At 30.7% G+C, this 19,343-nt stretch overlaps 1 protein-coding gene across 1 annotated transcript; it reads left to right on the forward strand.

The window, feature by feature from the left end:
- Positions 1 to 13,974: 13,974 nt before the first annotated feature.
- On the forward strand, positions 13,975 to 14,346 carry LOC136071784 (ubiquitin-like protein ATG12). The gene has a single exon (XM_065796748.1). The coding sequence runs from the start codon at positions 13,975 to 13,977 to the stop codon at positions 14,344 to 14,346; it is 372 nt and encodes a 123-aa protein (XP_065652820.1).
- Positions 14,347 to 19,343: the final 4,997 nt, after the last annotated feature.

Below are 19,343 nucleotides of genomic sequence, written 5' to 3' on the forward strand. Positions count from 1 at the left end.
GCTGTCCTGCAGGTCAATAATGAAGATATGTTGACTTCGATCGCGTAACCAAGCTGAGATCCAGTCTACGAGCGCGCCTTGAATACAGTAAGCTCTTAATTAATGTGTTCCATTAAGCTTGTTTGAAAAATACTTGCCATTATTTTGCATTGAATATAATGTATGCAAGATAGGCCGGTAGTTTGATGAATTTAATTTACTCCCCTTCTTTAAAATAAGGGGAGAAAATTAAATGTTACATTAAATTTTTTCCACAAGTCGGAAACTACATCAGTCGCGAACGAACACTTGTAGATAAGTAAAAATTTGGCAAAGGTAGCTGCGCATTTAATAAGGACCCGTGGATGTAAACCGTTTAGCCGATTGACTTTCTTTCAACTAGTTGGTTATGGCACTTTTGTACTATATTAATAGAAAAACTTGCTGGGTTGACAATACAAACTGCTTCAGTACAACTTTCAAAAGCTGACCTTTGGACTTCTTAACAAAAACCAATTAAAAATAGTTATTCTACAATGAGCGTATACTGTCGGTATCGGTAGTCATGTTGCTATTAACTGTTTCTAGCAATGTAATAGTGTTCCTGACGCTATGTTTGCTTTGTACAAGTGCATGTAAGCGTTTAGGCTCCCTGGCGAGTTTCTCTTAATAGTTGTACCTCGCAGATTTTATCATTTTAGTAACATTTTGGATGCTGTGCGATGTGATTCTTTGAGTATTTTGTGCGTACCGTGACCTGCATTAATGTACTTGGCCTAGAGGCGCGTTCGATCTTGACCGTCTTAATTAGATCTGGTGCTACCAATTGCTCCTGTTTTTTAGCGAATGAAAAAGCTGTTGATAGGATGTATAGTTTGATTGCTTCATTATACACGTTTACTAAGAGCTGGTAGTTATCGTTTTCATTTAGACCAGTAAATTCTGTTTCCCAAATGATAGCTACGATGTGCGCAGATATTGCTGCATAGATTGCTTGACTCCAAATAATTCGAGGTCATAGCGGCAAATTAGACAATTTGTCAAGGCCTTCAACAGCAAGTTGACCTTCAATAAAGCAGTGTGCCTGGCCCATTAGAGTGTTACCGAGAAAGTCACCTTGTTCGATGAAAATATCAAAGTCTGGCTCATTTTTTATTATCAGATCAAGAGTGTTAGTGGGCATGACGTGTTGACTACTACAGTACTTTAGGAATGTGACAAGCTGAGTTAGGTGACATTCATCAAGGCAATTTTGGAGCCTGATACCGTCTTGACCCTCACCTCTCACGTAAGCAAATGTTGCAATGTTACCGTTAACTTAGATAGACTCATAAGATATATTAATAAAATTGAAACCGCTATATGTCAGTATTGGTGAGCAGTTTATATTTGGTAGTATCTGCCGAGCGGCCGTGATCGATGTAATACACTAAGTAAGAACATGATCATTAAGGTCTTGAGGACAATATAAACAGCCGAGGAGAAACAATTCTTCACCAAATTTTATTTTTTGCTAGATTTGCTTAATAGATGTTGAGTTATCGTCTTTTGTGTAAATTGCAGCTCCACTGCCCCTATTGTCTCTGTCTTAGCCATGTGGTTGGCAGCCGGGTATGGTAACATCTCATAAATCCGTGAACCAAGTTTCCGCAAAAAATATGACGTGTGACTAACTAGATTTAGGCTGAGCAGATGTATATATATATATATATATATATATATATATATATATATATATATATATATATATATATATATATATATATATATATATATATATATATATATATACATATATAAATATATATATATATATATATATATATATACTATATATATATATATATATATATATATATATATATATATATATATATATATATATATATATATATATATATATATATATATATATATATATATATATATATATATATATATATGTATGTATAAAATGTATCTAGACATATGCATAAATTGCTTCTTAGGCTTGTTAGGCAAGCGCTCTACCACAACACCACTACCGCATAAATATGTTATATATAATTTCTGCTTAAGGTTTGATGACTATTTAAACTCTTTGGTAATCCTAGATTTATATGAGTTATTTGGATTGTTTTATTTTTCAACGAATGGAAAATTTGCTTAGCAGATCGAATACAATGTGCTGAAAATTTGTTGTAAATAGAGTTTACCAGTTTTCAACATGGCCGCCGAGAGCCGTCACGCCACCTGAGACAGCAACCATGATTGTCGCTCTTATCTTCAAAATTTCCTATATTACAGATAAAGGACCTTTTTTTTTTAGGTACATTCTCCTTCTTTTCATTTGGCGCCCCTTCGATATCGGCCGCCCGGAACAAACTGTTCCTCACTCGGAGGAACAAACTGTTCCTCACTTCGGCCGCTCGGAACAAACTGTTCCCCCCCCCCCCTACCTCCTCCTCTCGGCGGCCCTGGTTTTTAAAATACCTTTTTGTATATCATTATTAAGGATATCTGTTGTAATGATATTATCAATAAATCATTTTAAATATTATTTAAAAACTTTCAGTATTTACTTTTTAGTAAAATCTAAAAGTAGTCTAGTTTGCTTGGCATTATATTTAATTATGAACTAGTTTCGATTTAGTTGGGTAAAAATTATTTTTTTCTATATGACGTCTTATTAGTAAAAACGTCATTTTTTATTTTGTTTTTCAAGTAATTAAAATCCGTTTAACATTTTTAAAATGTCAACTTGTATATAATTTTAGTTATATGTGTAATTACTTAATTAGTTTGTACAATCAATAAACTACTTTACATATCTTTGATTTCAATATTTATATTATATTCGAGAATTTTTCAAACTTTCTATCACATAATTTTTTTACTTTATTTTACTGTTTTTTTAATATGTATTTATTAATTTACTTATGAATTAATAATTTATATTTATTGTGTAGTTAAAAAAAAGTATACGATGCTAGCCACTTACTTCAAGTAGGTGTGGCTACCACTGAATACTTTAATTGGTTACACGATAAATAATCATATTATTAATATAGATTAATATATGATATATCATAAAAACTAAGTAATAACAACTTTAATATTCATAAAAATGAATATTAAAGTTGCTCTAATTTGCAGTTTTCAAATTTTTAGAATTTTTAGAATCACTGGCATTTAGAATTCATATAAAACTATAAGTATACTTTGATAACAGTAATACTTTAATAAAAAATGACTATGAATTATATGTTGTTGCTAGTCAACTTAAGACACCTTTTTCAGATAATGAAGGTTAATGAAGAAACAAATAACTTTTTTACTGTTATAAATGTACTTAACATATAGCTATTAAGGACATTAATATGTTTTTTTAATATGTTTAATATGTAAAATGTTTTCCTGGAAAACATTTAATATATTAAAAAATTTTTCCAAGAAAACATAGTTGTTATATATATATATATATATATATATATATATATATATATATATATATATATATATATATATATATATATATATATATATATATATATATATATATATATATATATATGTATGTATGTATAAATTAGTAGAAAATCACTTAACAAGTGATTTTGTTAAGGGATTTTTTTACTAATTTTTTATTGCTCTGTTCTTTTAAAAAGATATATGTATATATATATATATATATATATATATATATATATATATATATATATATATATATATATGTATATATATATATATATATGTATATATATATATATATATATATATGTAGTAACTTTATGTATATATATGTATATATATATATATATATATATATATATATATATATATATATATATATATATATATATATATATATATATATATGTATATATATATATGTATATATATAATATATATATATATATATATATATATATATATATATGTATATATATATATATGTATATATATATATATATATATATATATATATATATACATATGTATATATATATATATATGTATATATATATATATATATATATATATATGTATATATATATATATATATGTATATATATATATATATATATATATATATATATATATATATATATATGTATATATATATATATATATATATATATATATATATATATATATATATATATATATATATATATATGTAGTAAGTGACCGGGGCCTCGGCAAAATGATAAGATTTAGCAGGGATTGATAGCTGGGGCTAGAAAAAATTTTATAACACTTTATATATTATCATTTTATGCTTACATTAACTATTTATTAAATACTGGCATACATTTATGTATTTTTAAACTCTAATTTACTTTCAACAAGATTGCAAGCAACCACTATTAAGTTATGAGTTGCTTTAAAGTAAAGAATATGTTAAAATACTAGGAAATGTATAACTGAAGACTTAAAAAGTTGTATAAAAAAGGAAAATATGAAAATGGATAAGAATTGTAAGATTTTTTTAAGGTTCAAGGAAAAAAAAACTCAAAGCTTTTATAGCATGAAGAGACAGATACAGTAAAATGATGCAATTTGTTGAGCAAGCAAAGAATGAGTTATGGTTTATCGATATAGAGATGATAGCTCATTTGAGCATCGACCATATTGTATTTGTAAAAAAAAGAAAGAAATGCAACCTTACAACAATGAGAGAGTGGCTCAAGCTTGGCAGATAAAGTAGATCTAGTTACATTTACAATGTGCTTTTAGACTTTGTCTAAGTGTAAGAGGCTTTTTATTTGTTAAAATAGCAATGCCAACAATGTTGCAATATTTTTTTGCAGTAAATAAATGAGTTTTATTGCCTAACAAAAGTTGTGGATTTTAGGTCCAGAATTTAAATATATAAGCCACTGCAAGCCTTAGACTGTTACAGTAGAGAGATCAGGTTTAAAATCAGCTGCTGTTGTGAGAGTATAAAGTTGAGTCGTCAGCAAATAGAGCCAATTTAGATTTCATAAAGATTTTTATTGTAGATAAGAAACAATGCAGGAGCAAAAAAATAGAACCTTGTGGTACCCTTAAAGTTACTTGAGGGTGTTGGCCTTCAAGAATAACTTTACTACTGCAGTTAAAAAGAAATAATTTAATAACCTCAAAACCTTTATATAAAGAAACTAATAGCAGAGTGAAGATTAATTGTAGGATAGTTGGAGAGGTCAAAGTGTTTTCTAGAGTTTTGAAAAATTGAAACCACTTATTAAACACTTAAAAGTTTAGGAAAAATTGAAGAGAGTTCTAAAGAACACTTTTTCAAGGCTTTGATGGAAGTCTTGTCTGAAGCGCAAATTGTAGAAGCGTTTAATTGAGAATTAACTTTAGCCTTGGAAGCCAGAGTGATTTCATTGTTTAACAATGGGTTAATCTGTTTAACTGTCAGGAAGAGTGTGGCCATTATATTCAAGAGTCTAATTAGAGTAAGATTTCTTTGCAACTAACTCTGCTTTATTTAGGGGAGAAGTAAAAAGATCAGACCCGTGGATTAGAGATTAAAGTTGTTAGACTTCAGAAAGTCTTTAGAACCTAACATCTGAGATAAGATATAAGATTTAGTAAACTGAAAATAATAGAGCTTAATATCAGACAGGACTTTTTTACATTGGCTTCTTGTAATGATAAAAGTACATTTTTCCTTAAGATAGATGTTCTTGAAAAAAAATTAAAAAAATGATTAATATTTAATAAACCAACTGCTCAAGATGGTAAAAAATGTGGAGTAGAATGAGGGTTGACTTAAAATTGAAGAGAAGGAATAAAAGTTTCCAAACTTTTATTCCAGAAAAAATAAAAGCTTCCAAGATGCATACATATTATGGATATAAACATATATGTTTGCTATTTATTTAGTTGCTGGCTTACAATATCCTTTCATTGTTATATAAACTTTAGTATTTATATGATGTAGTATTTGCCTTAAGAGAAGATAATCAGATGGATGTGTGGTGTGACTAGTAAGACAAGAAAAGGAGCCATAATCTTAGACAGATTTAAAAAAACGTTGCATTAAGCAATGTTTGTTAGAAAAGATTAGAATGATTTAGATACCAGCATGTAGAGGTAGCAGCTTCAGTAGAAAATAGTAGTGGTAGAAGTAAGAAAACTTGAGGAGAGTGCCTTACATATTGTATGAATGAGCTTTAATTGAGAAAAAAACAAGTTCTAGATTGTTTATATTAGAGAAACAGCATAAAAGAGGAAGACTAAAGCCTGATGATGGTGATGATGATGATAGTCATCATCAGGCTTTAACCTTCCTCTTTTATGCTGCTAATGATGATTATCATGATCATGATGGTAATGATGATGATCATCATCATAATCATCATCATCATGATAATAATGATTATGATGACCATGTTGATCATAATGATGTTTATATGTGCATATATGTACAAAATATGACATGATTTTTGAATAAAAAAAGTATACTTTAGGTTGTATAAATGTTTAAGCAACCTGGTCACAAACCTGGCCCCAGCTATATTTTATCAAACCCAGCCCCAGCCAAGTATCAACCTCCGTCACTTACTATATATTTGTAAAACTTAAATGTTTTCCTGGCCAGCTAAACATTTAAGTAGTAAACAACATCGGTTATTAAAAACAAGTGAAGGCTAAAATTGTGTATATAACTAGTGTATATGTCATATACACTTTTTATATACAAAATGGTGCATACAATGCATGCATATGTATAATTTTTTTTTCAGCATAAGCTCTTTACAGAATAATTTGAATTGGATTAATTATTTTGTGAGCTAGTTGGGTATCTGATTAGTTTTTAAACTAGGTTGCAAGTTGGAGAAATATTACTGTGTTACGGATTAAAATATTAAAGTATTACTTTTTTAGTCAAATTACTTATTAAAACTAAAATAAAATCTAGAAGTTTTTAAATATTTAACTTTAGGGGTAAACAGATTCTATGTATTGGCCAACTTCAGATCCCATCTTCATCTATTAGGCTGGCCTAGATGTATTTTTACTCCTACAGTATCAGATCATTTACCCCAATTTTTAGTACGTCCATTTTTTAGAACCAAAGTTAATCCTTGTATAAGCTGCATTTTTTGTCGAAATTTAAAAATAATAAAGAACAACAAGACAACAAACGAGTGGTTTGACTTTTGCTTTATTTATTATTTATCTGTATTATATTTATTTATTTTTGTGTTATTATTGCTACATTTTATATTTTTTATTTTTTATTTTTTAAACATCTTCGCTTGCAACAAGGCTGCAAGCAGCCACTAATTAAAGTTGGAAGTTACTGAAAGAGAAAAGATGAAGATTGTAGAGCAAGATAGCAATTGACGGACGACTTAAAGGATTGCAAATTATATGAATCAGGAAAGCAAGATGAAGGAAGCGAATTTCAAAGAGCTGATGTTCGAGGAAAAAAACTAGACGAATAAGCGTTTTTGGAGCACTTAGGAACAGTCACAGAAAAAGGATGAGACTTAATTGAATGACGAGTAACACGAGAATGAATTTTAGTAGATGGCACAAGAGGCGCTAGCTCTTTAGAGCAGTGCCCATTATAGTATTTGTAGAAAAGAGAAAGAGAAGCAACATGGCGATGTGATAATGGTTGGAGGTTGGCTGCAAGAGCAGGTCCAACTATGTTTACAATGCGTTTTTGCACCTTGTCTAAAAGAGAAATGGCATCATTAGAAGAACCGTCCCAGATATGGCAACAGTATTCCATACAAGGCCGGATTTGAGATTTATAGAGATAGAGAATAGAATCCGAAGTAAGAAAGTGACGAACTCGATAAAGAGATGCAACCTTAGCAGATGCTAATTTTGCAACTGATTTGATATATGGTTTCCAAGAAAGATCAGAAGTAAGAGTTAATCCTAGAAGATGAAGGGTAGATGACTCATCGAGTACATCACCGTTCATAAATATAGGAAGATCTAAATTATTGTGATAACGATTGGCTGAAAAAAATTGGGTTTTATCTGTATTGAAGTTCACCAGCCACTGTGAGCCCCATGCTGCTGCAGAAGTGAGATCCTTTTCAAGCTCAAATGCCCCCTCCAAGCAATCTGATTGCTTGGAGGGGGCATTTGAGCTTGAAAAGGATCTCAGGAGGAGATCCTAATGGAGGGGCATTTGGAGGGGTGTTGGTTTCTTATCACGACAAGAATAAATAGTAGTATCATCAGCAAACAATGCCACCTTAGAGGTGAGAATATCTGGAAAATCGTTAATGTAAATTAAAAAGAGTATTGGGCCAAGAATAGAACCTTGAGGAACCCCTGAAGTTACAGAATGAGAAGAAGAGTGCTGTCTATCGAGGACAACTTTTATACTACGATTGGAAAGGAAGGACTCAATAATCTTAAAGATGTTGCCGGATTCACCATAAGAAGAAAGCTTATGGAGAAGACCAGCTTGCCAAGCTTTATCAAAAGCTTTTGAAATGTCAAGAGCGATGACCTTAACCTCTCCACCTTTATCTAATGCACGATAAAACCTATCAGTTATTACTGTTAGCAAATCAGCTGTAGAACGAGAAGATCGAAATCCATATTGATGGTCAGAAAGTAAGTTATTAGATTCAAGATGAGAAATTAAGTGTTTGTTAATTAAAGATTCAAAAACCTTGCTTATGATAGGAAGAAGACTTATGGGACGGTAATTAGAGGGATCAGGCTGGAAAACAAGACTTTTCCAGCCTGATCCCTCTAATTATCCGATGAAGAAATTTGATAAGCACTTGTTGAATAGTTTTGAGAGTATAGATGACAGCTCCGGAGAACACTTCTGCAAGATAATAACAGGTATGTTGTCCGGGCCACAACCTGTAGAAGTATCTAGACAGGAAATCACTTTAGATACAGAAGCTGGAGTGATATGAATGCCAAGCAATGGATCAACCTGTTTGTTGGCAATATCAGGAAGAACGCAGTGGAATCAAGAGATGATATTGATGAAAAGTTTTTAGCAAACAATTCAGCTTTGTCTTTAGGTGAGGTGACAAAGTCTGAACCATACAAGAGAGGTGGAATTAAAGATTTGCTCTTATTATTAATACTATTAAAGATTCTCCAGAAGTCATGAGAGCCTAATTTTTGAGATGAGGTATGAGATTTCATGACCTGAGAATAGCGGGTTTTGGCATAAGACAAAACCTTTTTACAATTGTTTCTAGCAGTAATAAACAGAACTGTTTTGCTGATAAATGTGGAAGTAGCCGTTACGATTGGCAATTGCAGCAGCACAGTGTGAGGAAAACCATGGAGGAGAGTGAGGATTGACCTGGAATTGTCGAGAGGGAACAAAATCAGAAGCACCTAAGGGTGAATGTGGAGAAACTGAGCACTGACTTGGATCAGAAACAAGACATAAGTCGAGTAGAGAAGGTAAATGATTCGGGTTGTCAGGAAAGCGAGTTAGAAAGTTGACTATTTGAGTTAGGGATAGAAAAAGGCAAAAGTTGTGGGCTTTAATCCCTGCAGAGTCACTGACACTAGAGCCAAGCCATTCAGAGTGGTGAGCATTAAAGTCACCAACAATGACTTTATATATATTTTTTTATTTCACCTCCCCAAGGCCCAGAAGGCCACTACAGATGAGGAGACTACTTAATTGTTGTTATAACCCTCTCTCAACTCTATAACTCTGAACCTTATGAACAAGGTTCATCAAGGTTCGTGTTTCAGACCACTGGAAGATTTCAGAGGTTCGTTTTTCAGGCCACTGCTTGGAGAAACAAGTTGAGCGCGGTTTTACCATGGACGTGGTGGGGATGGAACTCGGAACCTCTTGCTTATGAAGCGAGCGCTCTACCTCTACACCACTACCGCATTTACCCTCTTTCTTTATCAATCAGCATATTAGCTGATTGATAAAGAGAGAGGGCTTAGTCAATATGATCAGAAGTAACATCAAAAAGAGTGCAGTCTTGAGATGAAGGAGAGCGATATAGAACAAAGAGAAATGCAATAGAGTGAAGTGGTGCTAAACAAAAGCACATAAAAGAATAGTTTGTGGATTCAAACCTAGTTTCACGACAAATGGGTGAATTCTTACGAATGTAAATGCCCAGGCCAAGCATGTGACTATTGGAGTCTTTACGAATTATACGAAGATAACCATCAACACTAAGATCACAAGATGAGACAGCTGAACTCAAATTAGTCTCACAAAGAGCAAGTAGGTCTGGTGAACTTTGCAAGAGATAAGACTCAACAGAAGAAAAGTTACTTCGAAGACCACAAATATTAGTGAATGATAGGTTGAGAGAACTTGGTGATGAATATGGTTTTTTGTGTTTCATAGTTTTTGGTACTTTATTCATTTTTAAATTAGATTGAAGAGCTTGACTCAAAGCATAAATAGTACTCAGAACACTGTTTAATAGCCCAAGCAATTGCCTTATTACTACTAATAAACCCTAAGCCGTAACAAAGAGCTCCAAATGTGGCCTCTGCAATGCACACCAAAAGTACAAACAGGGACACCATCCATGCGCAACATGGCACTGTTAATACTTTGATATTTTTCAGCTGTTGATGGAATCAGCCTCTCTGAGAGCTACCACAGAGTTCGGGAAACCTGACTACCAGCCGGCCTCAGAACCATAAAACTGAGTTTTAGAGCTGTACCCTCATTAGGAGATAATAGAATGAGTTGCCTAGTCATAAAAACAGAGACACAAGCAAAACCCATGCATTGAGTCAAGAAGATCCAGCATTCAACATCCTAAACTGGAAACAATGTATTAAAAATACATCTGTGCCAGCCTAATAGAAGAAGAAGGAAGGCGGGGCTGGTCAATAGATAGAATCTGTTTACCCCTTAAGTCTTTGCCTAGGAGGCCTTCTACAAGACAGTAGCCGGGTGCATTTAACATCTGCCCAAGATGAGTATTTTTATCGAGACACCATCTCTAGCCTTTACTCAACCAAGAGCCCCAAGGCAGGGAGTGTTTTAAGTCGGAGTTGGCATCTCCTAGCCTTTGCCTAAAAAGGCGTATCCTACAAGGCAGCAGGACATGAAGCCGATTGTACTGGGTTACATGTTCCCAGTAGCAGGATAACCTGATCTGTCAGTAATCTCTCTCGTGTTATTATTATATTTAATTATTATCTATAATATGTACATACAATTTATATTGTATTATAATTATTCTTAATATTATTGGTACTTAATTATTATTGTTATCATTTTGTATTATTACTATAGTTATTACATATATCATTATTATTTGTTTAACAATCTTTTTATTCTCTCTCATTTGTATATGAATATATTTTCTGCTTTTCTTTTCTTTTTTTTTCTTTTTTTATTAATTTAATTATTTTTTCGAGAATTTTATAGTTTTTAGCTGTCACTCCATTGACTAGTTTGTAACTATTTGAGTGACACCTAACCAAATTCTATTAGTTTTCAATGAGCATTTGTAAACTTTTATTAATATGTTTGAATAAAATATATATATATACTTTGCTTCCAATTTAGGATGTTGAATGCTTAATCTTCTTGACTCAATGCATGGTTTTTGCTTGTGTCTCTGTTTTTATGACTAGACAACTCAATCTATTATCTCCTAAGGAGGGAGAGCTCTAAAGTTCAGTTTTATGATTCTGAGGCTGGCTGGTAGTCAGGTTTCCTAAACACTGTAGTAGCTCTCAGAGAGGTTGATTCCATCAACAGCTGTAAAGTATCAGAATACTAACAGTGCTGTGTTGTGCATGTCCCTGTTAGTACTTTTGGTGTGCAATGTGGAGGCTACATTTGGACCTTTGTTACAGCTTAGGATTTATTTATAGTAATGAGGCAATTGGACTATAAGATAGTTTACTGATTACTATCTGTGCTTTGAGTCAAGTTCTTCAATCTAATTAATTTAAAAAATTACTAAATTATCAAAAGCTATAAAACACAAAAAAGCATTGTCATCACCAAGTTCTCTAAATCTATCATTCACTAATATTTGTAGTCTTTGAAGTAACTTTTCTTATGTTGAGTCTTATCTTATGCAAAGTTCACCAGACCTACTTGCTCTTTGTGAGACTAATTTGAGTTCAGCTGTCTCATCTTGTGATCTTAGCGTTCAAGACATAAGAAGAGTATTCTCTACTCTTCTTATGTCTTGTTTCTGATCCTATTCAGTGCACAGTATTTCTGATCCTATTCAGGTGCTTCTGATCGCAGTTTGATCTCTCTAAAACTATTATCTCATTCTTCTTCATCATCAGAATCCCCCTATGATTGTACCTATTACAACTGTCTTAAAAAAACTGCCTTAAACTGGGACTCTTTCTGTGATTTTCTTTGTGGTGGTCTATGTGTAGAAATCTTTTGTCTACCTGCTGACAAATGTGCTTCTTGTGTAACTTCTTGTATTCTGGCTGGCATGGAATCTTTTATTCCCTCTTGACCATTCCAAGTCAAGCCTTTCTCTTTTCCATGGTTTGGTGCAAAAATGCATTGTAAGCATAATTAGATCTGCTCTTGCAGCCAGCCTTCAACTGTTGTCACATCATCATAATGTTGCTTCTCCTTCTCTTTTCTATAAATATGATAATGGGCGCTGCTCTAAAAAGCTAGGGTCTCTTGTGCTATTTACTAAAGTTCATTCTTGTGTTACTAGTCATTCAATTAAGTCTCATCATTTTACTGTGACTTTTCCTTAGTGCTCCTAAAATTAAGTCGTCTGTTAATTGATATATTGCTTTATTAAGTTCAACTTTCTCTTCCAATAACTTCTCTCAATAACTCAAATAGTGTTTTAAAAAAATATATATTAGCAATATTTATTAGTCACAAAGTAACTACATATTACTAGTTATTGGTGTTCAGTAGTTCCAAAAATGTTGAGACTTCTTTGGCAAAAAAAAGTCAGTAAGTTCAGGATACAAAAGCTATAAAATTTGAATTTCTCATTTATATTTATAACACATTATGTTTTTAATATAAAGGTTGCACAACAAAAATGGTTTTTTAGTTCTGGGTAATCGTTGATATGGTATATAAACAAAGCAGCATAACAGTATTTTGATTGATTGATCAATCTCTAATTTAATTTAAAAATGTAACAATTAAAATAATTTTGTTTTATTGCAACATTTATATTGTTTCTTTCTGAATAACTAATTTGGCATGAAAGTTTTTGTTGTTTTTCTGTTGTTGTTTTTTTTTTGTTACAAATTGCAGTTAATAAAAATCATTTATAGCTAAAGCACCACTCGTGCACCATATCTATTTTCCAATATTGTTTGCTCACACTGATTAGTTTGGCTCCTATCTGTGGAAAGTTTAGCACTGACCTGCTAGTACTATAGCTCAAATTTTATGTTTTTTTTTATCTTTCAGATAGTTGACTTTTTTTCTAGATAACCCTAATCACTTACACCCTCTGATAATTTACGCCCTCAAGAACTCTAGGCTAAATTAATTTTTGGGCCCCTCAAAAATATTTAGCAAAATTATTCGGAATGAAAAACCAATGTATAGTTTAGATATTGTGAAACTGTTTTTTGTTTGCTTTTGCATCTACAATTTTTGGTGTAGCACAACAGCTCACAGAATTCTTTTTTGTGCAATTAATTGCCAAAGGAATAATAGTGTTGCAATCATTAATGATTGTGCAAATTGAACTTTACTAGAACTTAATTGATTGTTAAAAGAAAATTGTTGCGTAGCAATTATTTCAATCAAGGACTTACAGTTTACAGTTCATTAAGTCTTTTGTCAATTGTTTTCTTTGTCTTTAACTGTTGTCATTTCTTTTTAATAGTTTATGTCATTAAACTTCTCATTATTTTACTTTCAACTTCCAACTTTATTTATTAACTTTATTAGTTTTCAGCCTTGTTACAAGTAAATTCTTGGTAAGTTAGGGTCTTGGTAAGTTCGTTTTTTAATAAGTTAGTTTCTAGGTAAAATACTACAAAAACCTTTATTATTTACTGATTTTTTTATTTATTGTTGTGATTGTATTATTAATAAAGATTGAATATATATTTAAAATGGAAGATATTGAATCAGGCGATGAAAATGTCTCTTCTAAAAATACATTACCCAAGAATCTGGATCAACAAACAGTAACGAATTCTCAATTTGATTCAAAGGATAAAAAAGTGGACTGTTTATTAAAAGCGGCTGGGGATGCTCCCATCATGAAAAAAAGGAGATGGAATGTTGATGGAGTTAAACCAATAAGTTATATTATAGAATTTATAAAGAAGTACATTAAATGTGAACCATCTGAGTCGCTGTTCGTGTATGTAAACCAGACTTTTGTACCATCTCCCGATCAAACATTAAACAATCTTTATGAATGTTTTGGTACAGATGGAAAACTTGTTCTGCATTATTGCAAATCTGAGGCTTGGGGTTAAATAGAATTAAACGTTTTTTTCTTTTTATTTTATTAGTGAATATATATAAGTAAAAATAAATTGTAAAAAATTATTGTAATTAAATCTTTTTTAATACTTTTTTGTTGTTGCTGTTGCTGATTGTAAATTTTTTAACTTTTATTCCCTGTTCTTTACTTTACAACTTTTTTCCTTTGTTTCCAACTTTTTTTGTAGTTTTCTAAAGCTTTTCTACATTTAGTATAGATGCCATTAAGAAAATGCAGTTAATTCCCGATAACTCGAACCTCCAAGGGACCAAGGAAAATGGGTTGACCTTATGAATGTTCGACTAAAGCGAATTTCGTTAAGCCGAACTTTGGCTAAAACAAGATATTAGTTCGAGTTAAAGTGATTTTACTTTATTCAATATCAATATTAACATTAAATATATACTAATAAAAGCGTAATACTAATAAAAAAACGTTATATTAATAATAAAAAAAGCGTTATACTAATAAAAGCGTAAAAAATGTTTCAATTAACAAAGTTAAATTTCGAATTCACATTGAACACTCAAAAGATATAGTTGAAAAAAGTTAAAGAAAAGACTTTCTTTATTATTACTTTAAAATAGACTTTCTTTATTAATACTATAAAATAGCTTTTTTAAACGCTAATTAAAGGTATGAATTTCTTTTGAAATTCCTGATAAGTATGAAATAAGGTAGGTGTGGGTATTAAGGCCCACCTAACAGACTTATGGTCATCTAGGCCTTAAAAATTAAGTTTGAAAATATTTTTGATTGCTGCTTAATATTAATTATTCCTTGATGTAAAAATGATATCTGCATATTTAGAAATTAATTATAACAAAAGTCCGTCATGTTTTTTTAACATGCCTTAAGTGGGCCTTATTACCCCCATAAGGGGTAATAAAGCTTACTTTAGGCATTTTTTACATGAGCTTCATTACCCCTAGGGGGGTAATAAAGCCAATGTAAAAAATAAAGAAAGAAAAAAGTTAGGAAACATTCTTTTAATGCATAGTTTATCTCACATTTATAAAATAATAAGTAATCTTGCATACTTATATACTTCAAAAGAACCAATTTTTTATACAACAGTGAATAACAACAGAAAATTAAAAAATTCGATGAAAAAATGTTACAAAGAAAATCATTAATCTTCACAGAATGGACATACTAAAACTTACTCATCTTCAGAATCATACCCTATGCAAAACTCATAGTACCATACTTTACATTTACAACATTGTCGCATATTTTCCTCAGACTTTTGCTGGCACAACGAACAAAACCAATCATTCGCATCCACACTTACAGACTTTTCTTTACATTTGCTATTACTTGCCCTTATTCTTTTTATTACCAGCTTTGGAAAATTGGAAATCTTCTCTCGTCAGGGCTTTAGCAACATAGTTAAAAGTTTTTTTGCGGTCGACCATAGCCATATTTTTTTTTTAGCCAGGACTCGGCATTAAATTAGTGAAACTTGCATTAAGATTCATTTCGCGTTGATTGAATATAGTTGTTGAGGGACTGGGTTGATTGACTGAAACCATTGAGAGACAGGGATAGGCAACTGAAACTGTTGAGAGACTCTTTGCGATGATCGATTTTGCACAGCTTTGAGAGCCTCCTGCAATTGACTTTCTGTCCAATTAGCTCTACTTTTTCCATTAGCAGTTGCCATTTCCAAAGACAATATTTGAAAACTGAAAGTAGAAGAACAAAAAAAATTTTTTAATAAATAGTACTTAAATCTATAAAAATAAATATATATACAATTTTTTTTTTTAAACTTTTTTTTATGAATGGACTAAAAAGTAAAAAAAAAACTTATTCTCGGGAACCAAGGGCTTTGCGTACGTACACAACCTGAAATATCCATTAAAGTAAAAGACTGAAAATGTTGGGTAACTAAGTACAACTCGTTCCTGGCGCCCAACATTTTTAGTCTTTGACTTTAATGGATATTTGAGGTTGTGTACGTACACAAAATCCTTGGGTCCCAAGACGAAGTTTATTTTGTACTTTTTAGTCCATTCATTAAAAGTTTTATTTTTTAAAAAAAAAAGATTTGTATTTTTATTTATATTTAGCTTTCTTCTTTATATTTCTACGTATATACTTTAAAAACTTTAATTATTATTTTTAGTTACTATTTATAAGTAAAGTAATAAACCGTCACTTACTTTTTTAAAGTATAAAATTCAAGTTAACAACGTTTTTGTTATTATTATTTAACAGCGATTTTATTTATTTACACTAAACTAAAGTTTGTTGTTTATTGTTTACTTTAATTACTTTCCTTAACGATTTCTTTATCTACGCTAAACTAAAGGTTTTGTTTGTTTTAATTACTTTTCTTAATTTCTTTTATTAACACTAAAGTTCAGCGTATTTCTTTTATTATTACCGCTGACCTCGTGTTTGGGCCTTATTACCCGATTTTTAGTGGGCCTTATTACCCGCTTTGGACCCCTTTTGTTTCAACACGTGCATAAATATTAAATATTGAGTAATGATAACTAATAAATAAGTAACGCAAATAAATGCCCTTAAAAAAAAATAGAAGCATTATAAAATATTTTAAAATGTGAAAATAGGTACCTTAAAAATTAGATTTGAGCAATTATTGACAAAACCAACGAAGTAATCTTGCTTTGTCAAACACACGGTAAAGAAGAGCTGATCTTTTTTTGCTGCCCGAGATAAAGCCAGTTAACTCTAATACTTTAATGCCAAAAAAAAGTTTTGCATTTTATATTTTCCCGTAGTTTGGACTAGTGGGCCTTATTACCCGCTGGGCCTTAATACCCACATTCGCCTTAATTGCTTTTATAGCGCTATTTTATTATGATTTATTTTGTAACAGTTTTATTATAGAATTATTATTTTTTTAGTTATATACTTAGGTGCTCCAGGAAGTGCTAACGGTCTTATCATAGAGCACCGTAGAATAGCATATAACCAGGAACTTCTTCCTTACCAATCATGCAAAAATGGCCAGAACCAGCTTTGAAGCACGGACTTAACGTCTGACAGCGATCAAATAAAAATTAATGTGTTTGATAAAAGAAACTATAATAATCAATCTAAAAAAAAATACAACAAACAAATTAAGAAAAATTTAGGCTTAATTTAGTTAAAGGAATAACTTTAAGAAAATATGTATTAATCATGTTGTTTTAATTTTTTTTAATTTCCGTACAAAAAAAGTTCAAGATGTCTGCTAAAAGGGAACGAAAAAACAGTTTGACTTAACAAATTTCAAGTTACTCGTGGTACAATTTAACCAGCGAATTTTAATGCCACTAAAATTCAATACTATTTAAATACAATTATGTTTTAATACAATTAAATTTCACTAACAATAATAGAATGACGATTTTAATGGACCAAATAAACCAGTTCGAGATAACAAAAGTTCAAGCTTAACCAATGTTCGACTGTATTCATATTATAATATGATTATGTCGTTAAGAAAATATTCACTGCTTAAATTATATGACTAACTTCAAAAGAACTATCTTGTTTTATCCCGCGATTCTTTTATTAACTTCTGCGGTTTCCAATCCTTTGTAAAAATGGTCAACAAAAAATTTATTACATTAATTTTAACATTTACTTAATTTTGATACACTGAATTCAAACCTGGCATCAGATTTTAATATTTTAGGTAGTTTCAGGGGCGAATTATAGCTGAGGCTATTGAGGCACGTATCTCTGGCTCCCAAATTCTCTGGCCTCCAAATTTTGTTAACACACTTTTTTAAAAAGCACTTTATTTTACTTGAAGTATGTAAAAATTGAAGTATGTAAATGCCATTGGAAAGTAAGAATAATAAACCAAGAACCCTTTCCGTTATAATATATACTTTTTTAATTTTTATATTTGTCTAAAGTGCCCCTAAAAGACCTAACGGTCTTATTACCGAGCACCGCGAGCATTTAAATAAGAAATTCACGACTTCTTTCTTACTAGTGCATAATGGGTAAGGAAGAAGACGTGGTGCTCTGCAGTAAGTCCTTACGGTCTTATTGCAGAACACCGTGTTAAAATATATTTAGTATAAATTTTAGTTAAGTTAATGCATATACAAAAAATAACTAAAAAAAAAAATTTAAAACGCTAATTTATAACTTTTTACATTTGAGTTCAAGTGCTCATAAAACGCTCATGACGTTTTAAATATAAAGATATTTTATGATGAAATGTAAAATCTCTAGATTAATTATGATCTACACCTTTTTTAGATGTTATTGAGAACTTGAAAGTTGTAATTAAGAAAAGTAAGATGTAATTGAGAAGGTGAAAGTTGCAATTAAGAAATGTTACATGTAATTGAGAAGATAAAAGTTGTAATTAAGAAACGTCAGATGTAATTGAAAAAATGAAAGTTGAAAATAAGAAATCGTAAAATGTAATCGAGAACATGATAGTTGTAATTAAGGTAAGTTTAAAGAAAACATGAATACATACAACTGAACAAGTTGAAAGAAAACATAATTTTTTCTTTCAACTTGTTGAGTTGTATGTATTTTATGTCTACAAATTGGACAAGGTGGTTCTGGTTGTTCCAGAATTGGATGTAAACAAAATTGGTGAAATAAATGTTTGCACGGATTTAATTTAATAACAGACTTTCTGTTCATAGTGTATTGACAAATAACACAACGATCTTTCAGTTCCATTACTGTATTGCTGTATTGCTGGTGCATACAAATGCTAAATTTGATATTATTAACTTATTAAAATGCATATCCAAGAAGATCTTTTATAATGACCTTTGAGTTTACATTGTGAGTTCGCAATTACAAATAATGTATTCTCATTTACGTATGAAGAAATCGTATTCTTAATTACAACTTTTGTTTTTCTAATTACATATTGTGATATCTTATTTATATGTTGTGTTTCTCAATAACATCTTACTTTTCCTTATTACAACTTTTAAGTTCTCAATTACATCTTAATTACAATTACATCTTACAGTCTAAATTATTATACTT

This window comes from Hydra vulgaris, chromosome 05 (assembly GCF_038396675.1).
Source record: "Hydra vulgaris chromosome 05, alternate assembly HydraT2T_AEP".
NCBI lineage: Eukaryota > Metazoa > Cnidaria > Hydrozoa > Anthoathecata > Hydridae > Hydra > Hydra vulgaris.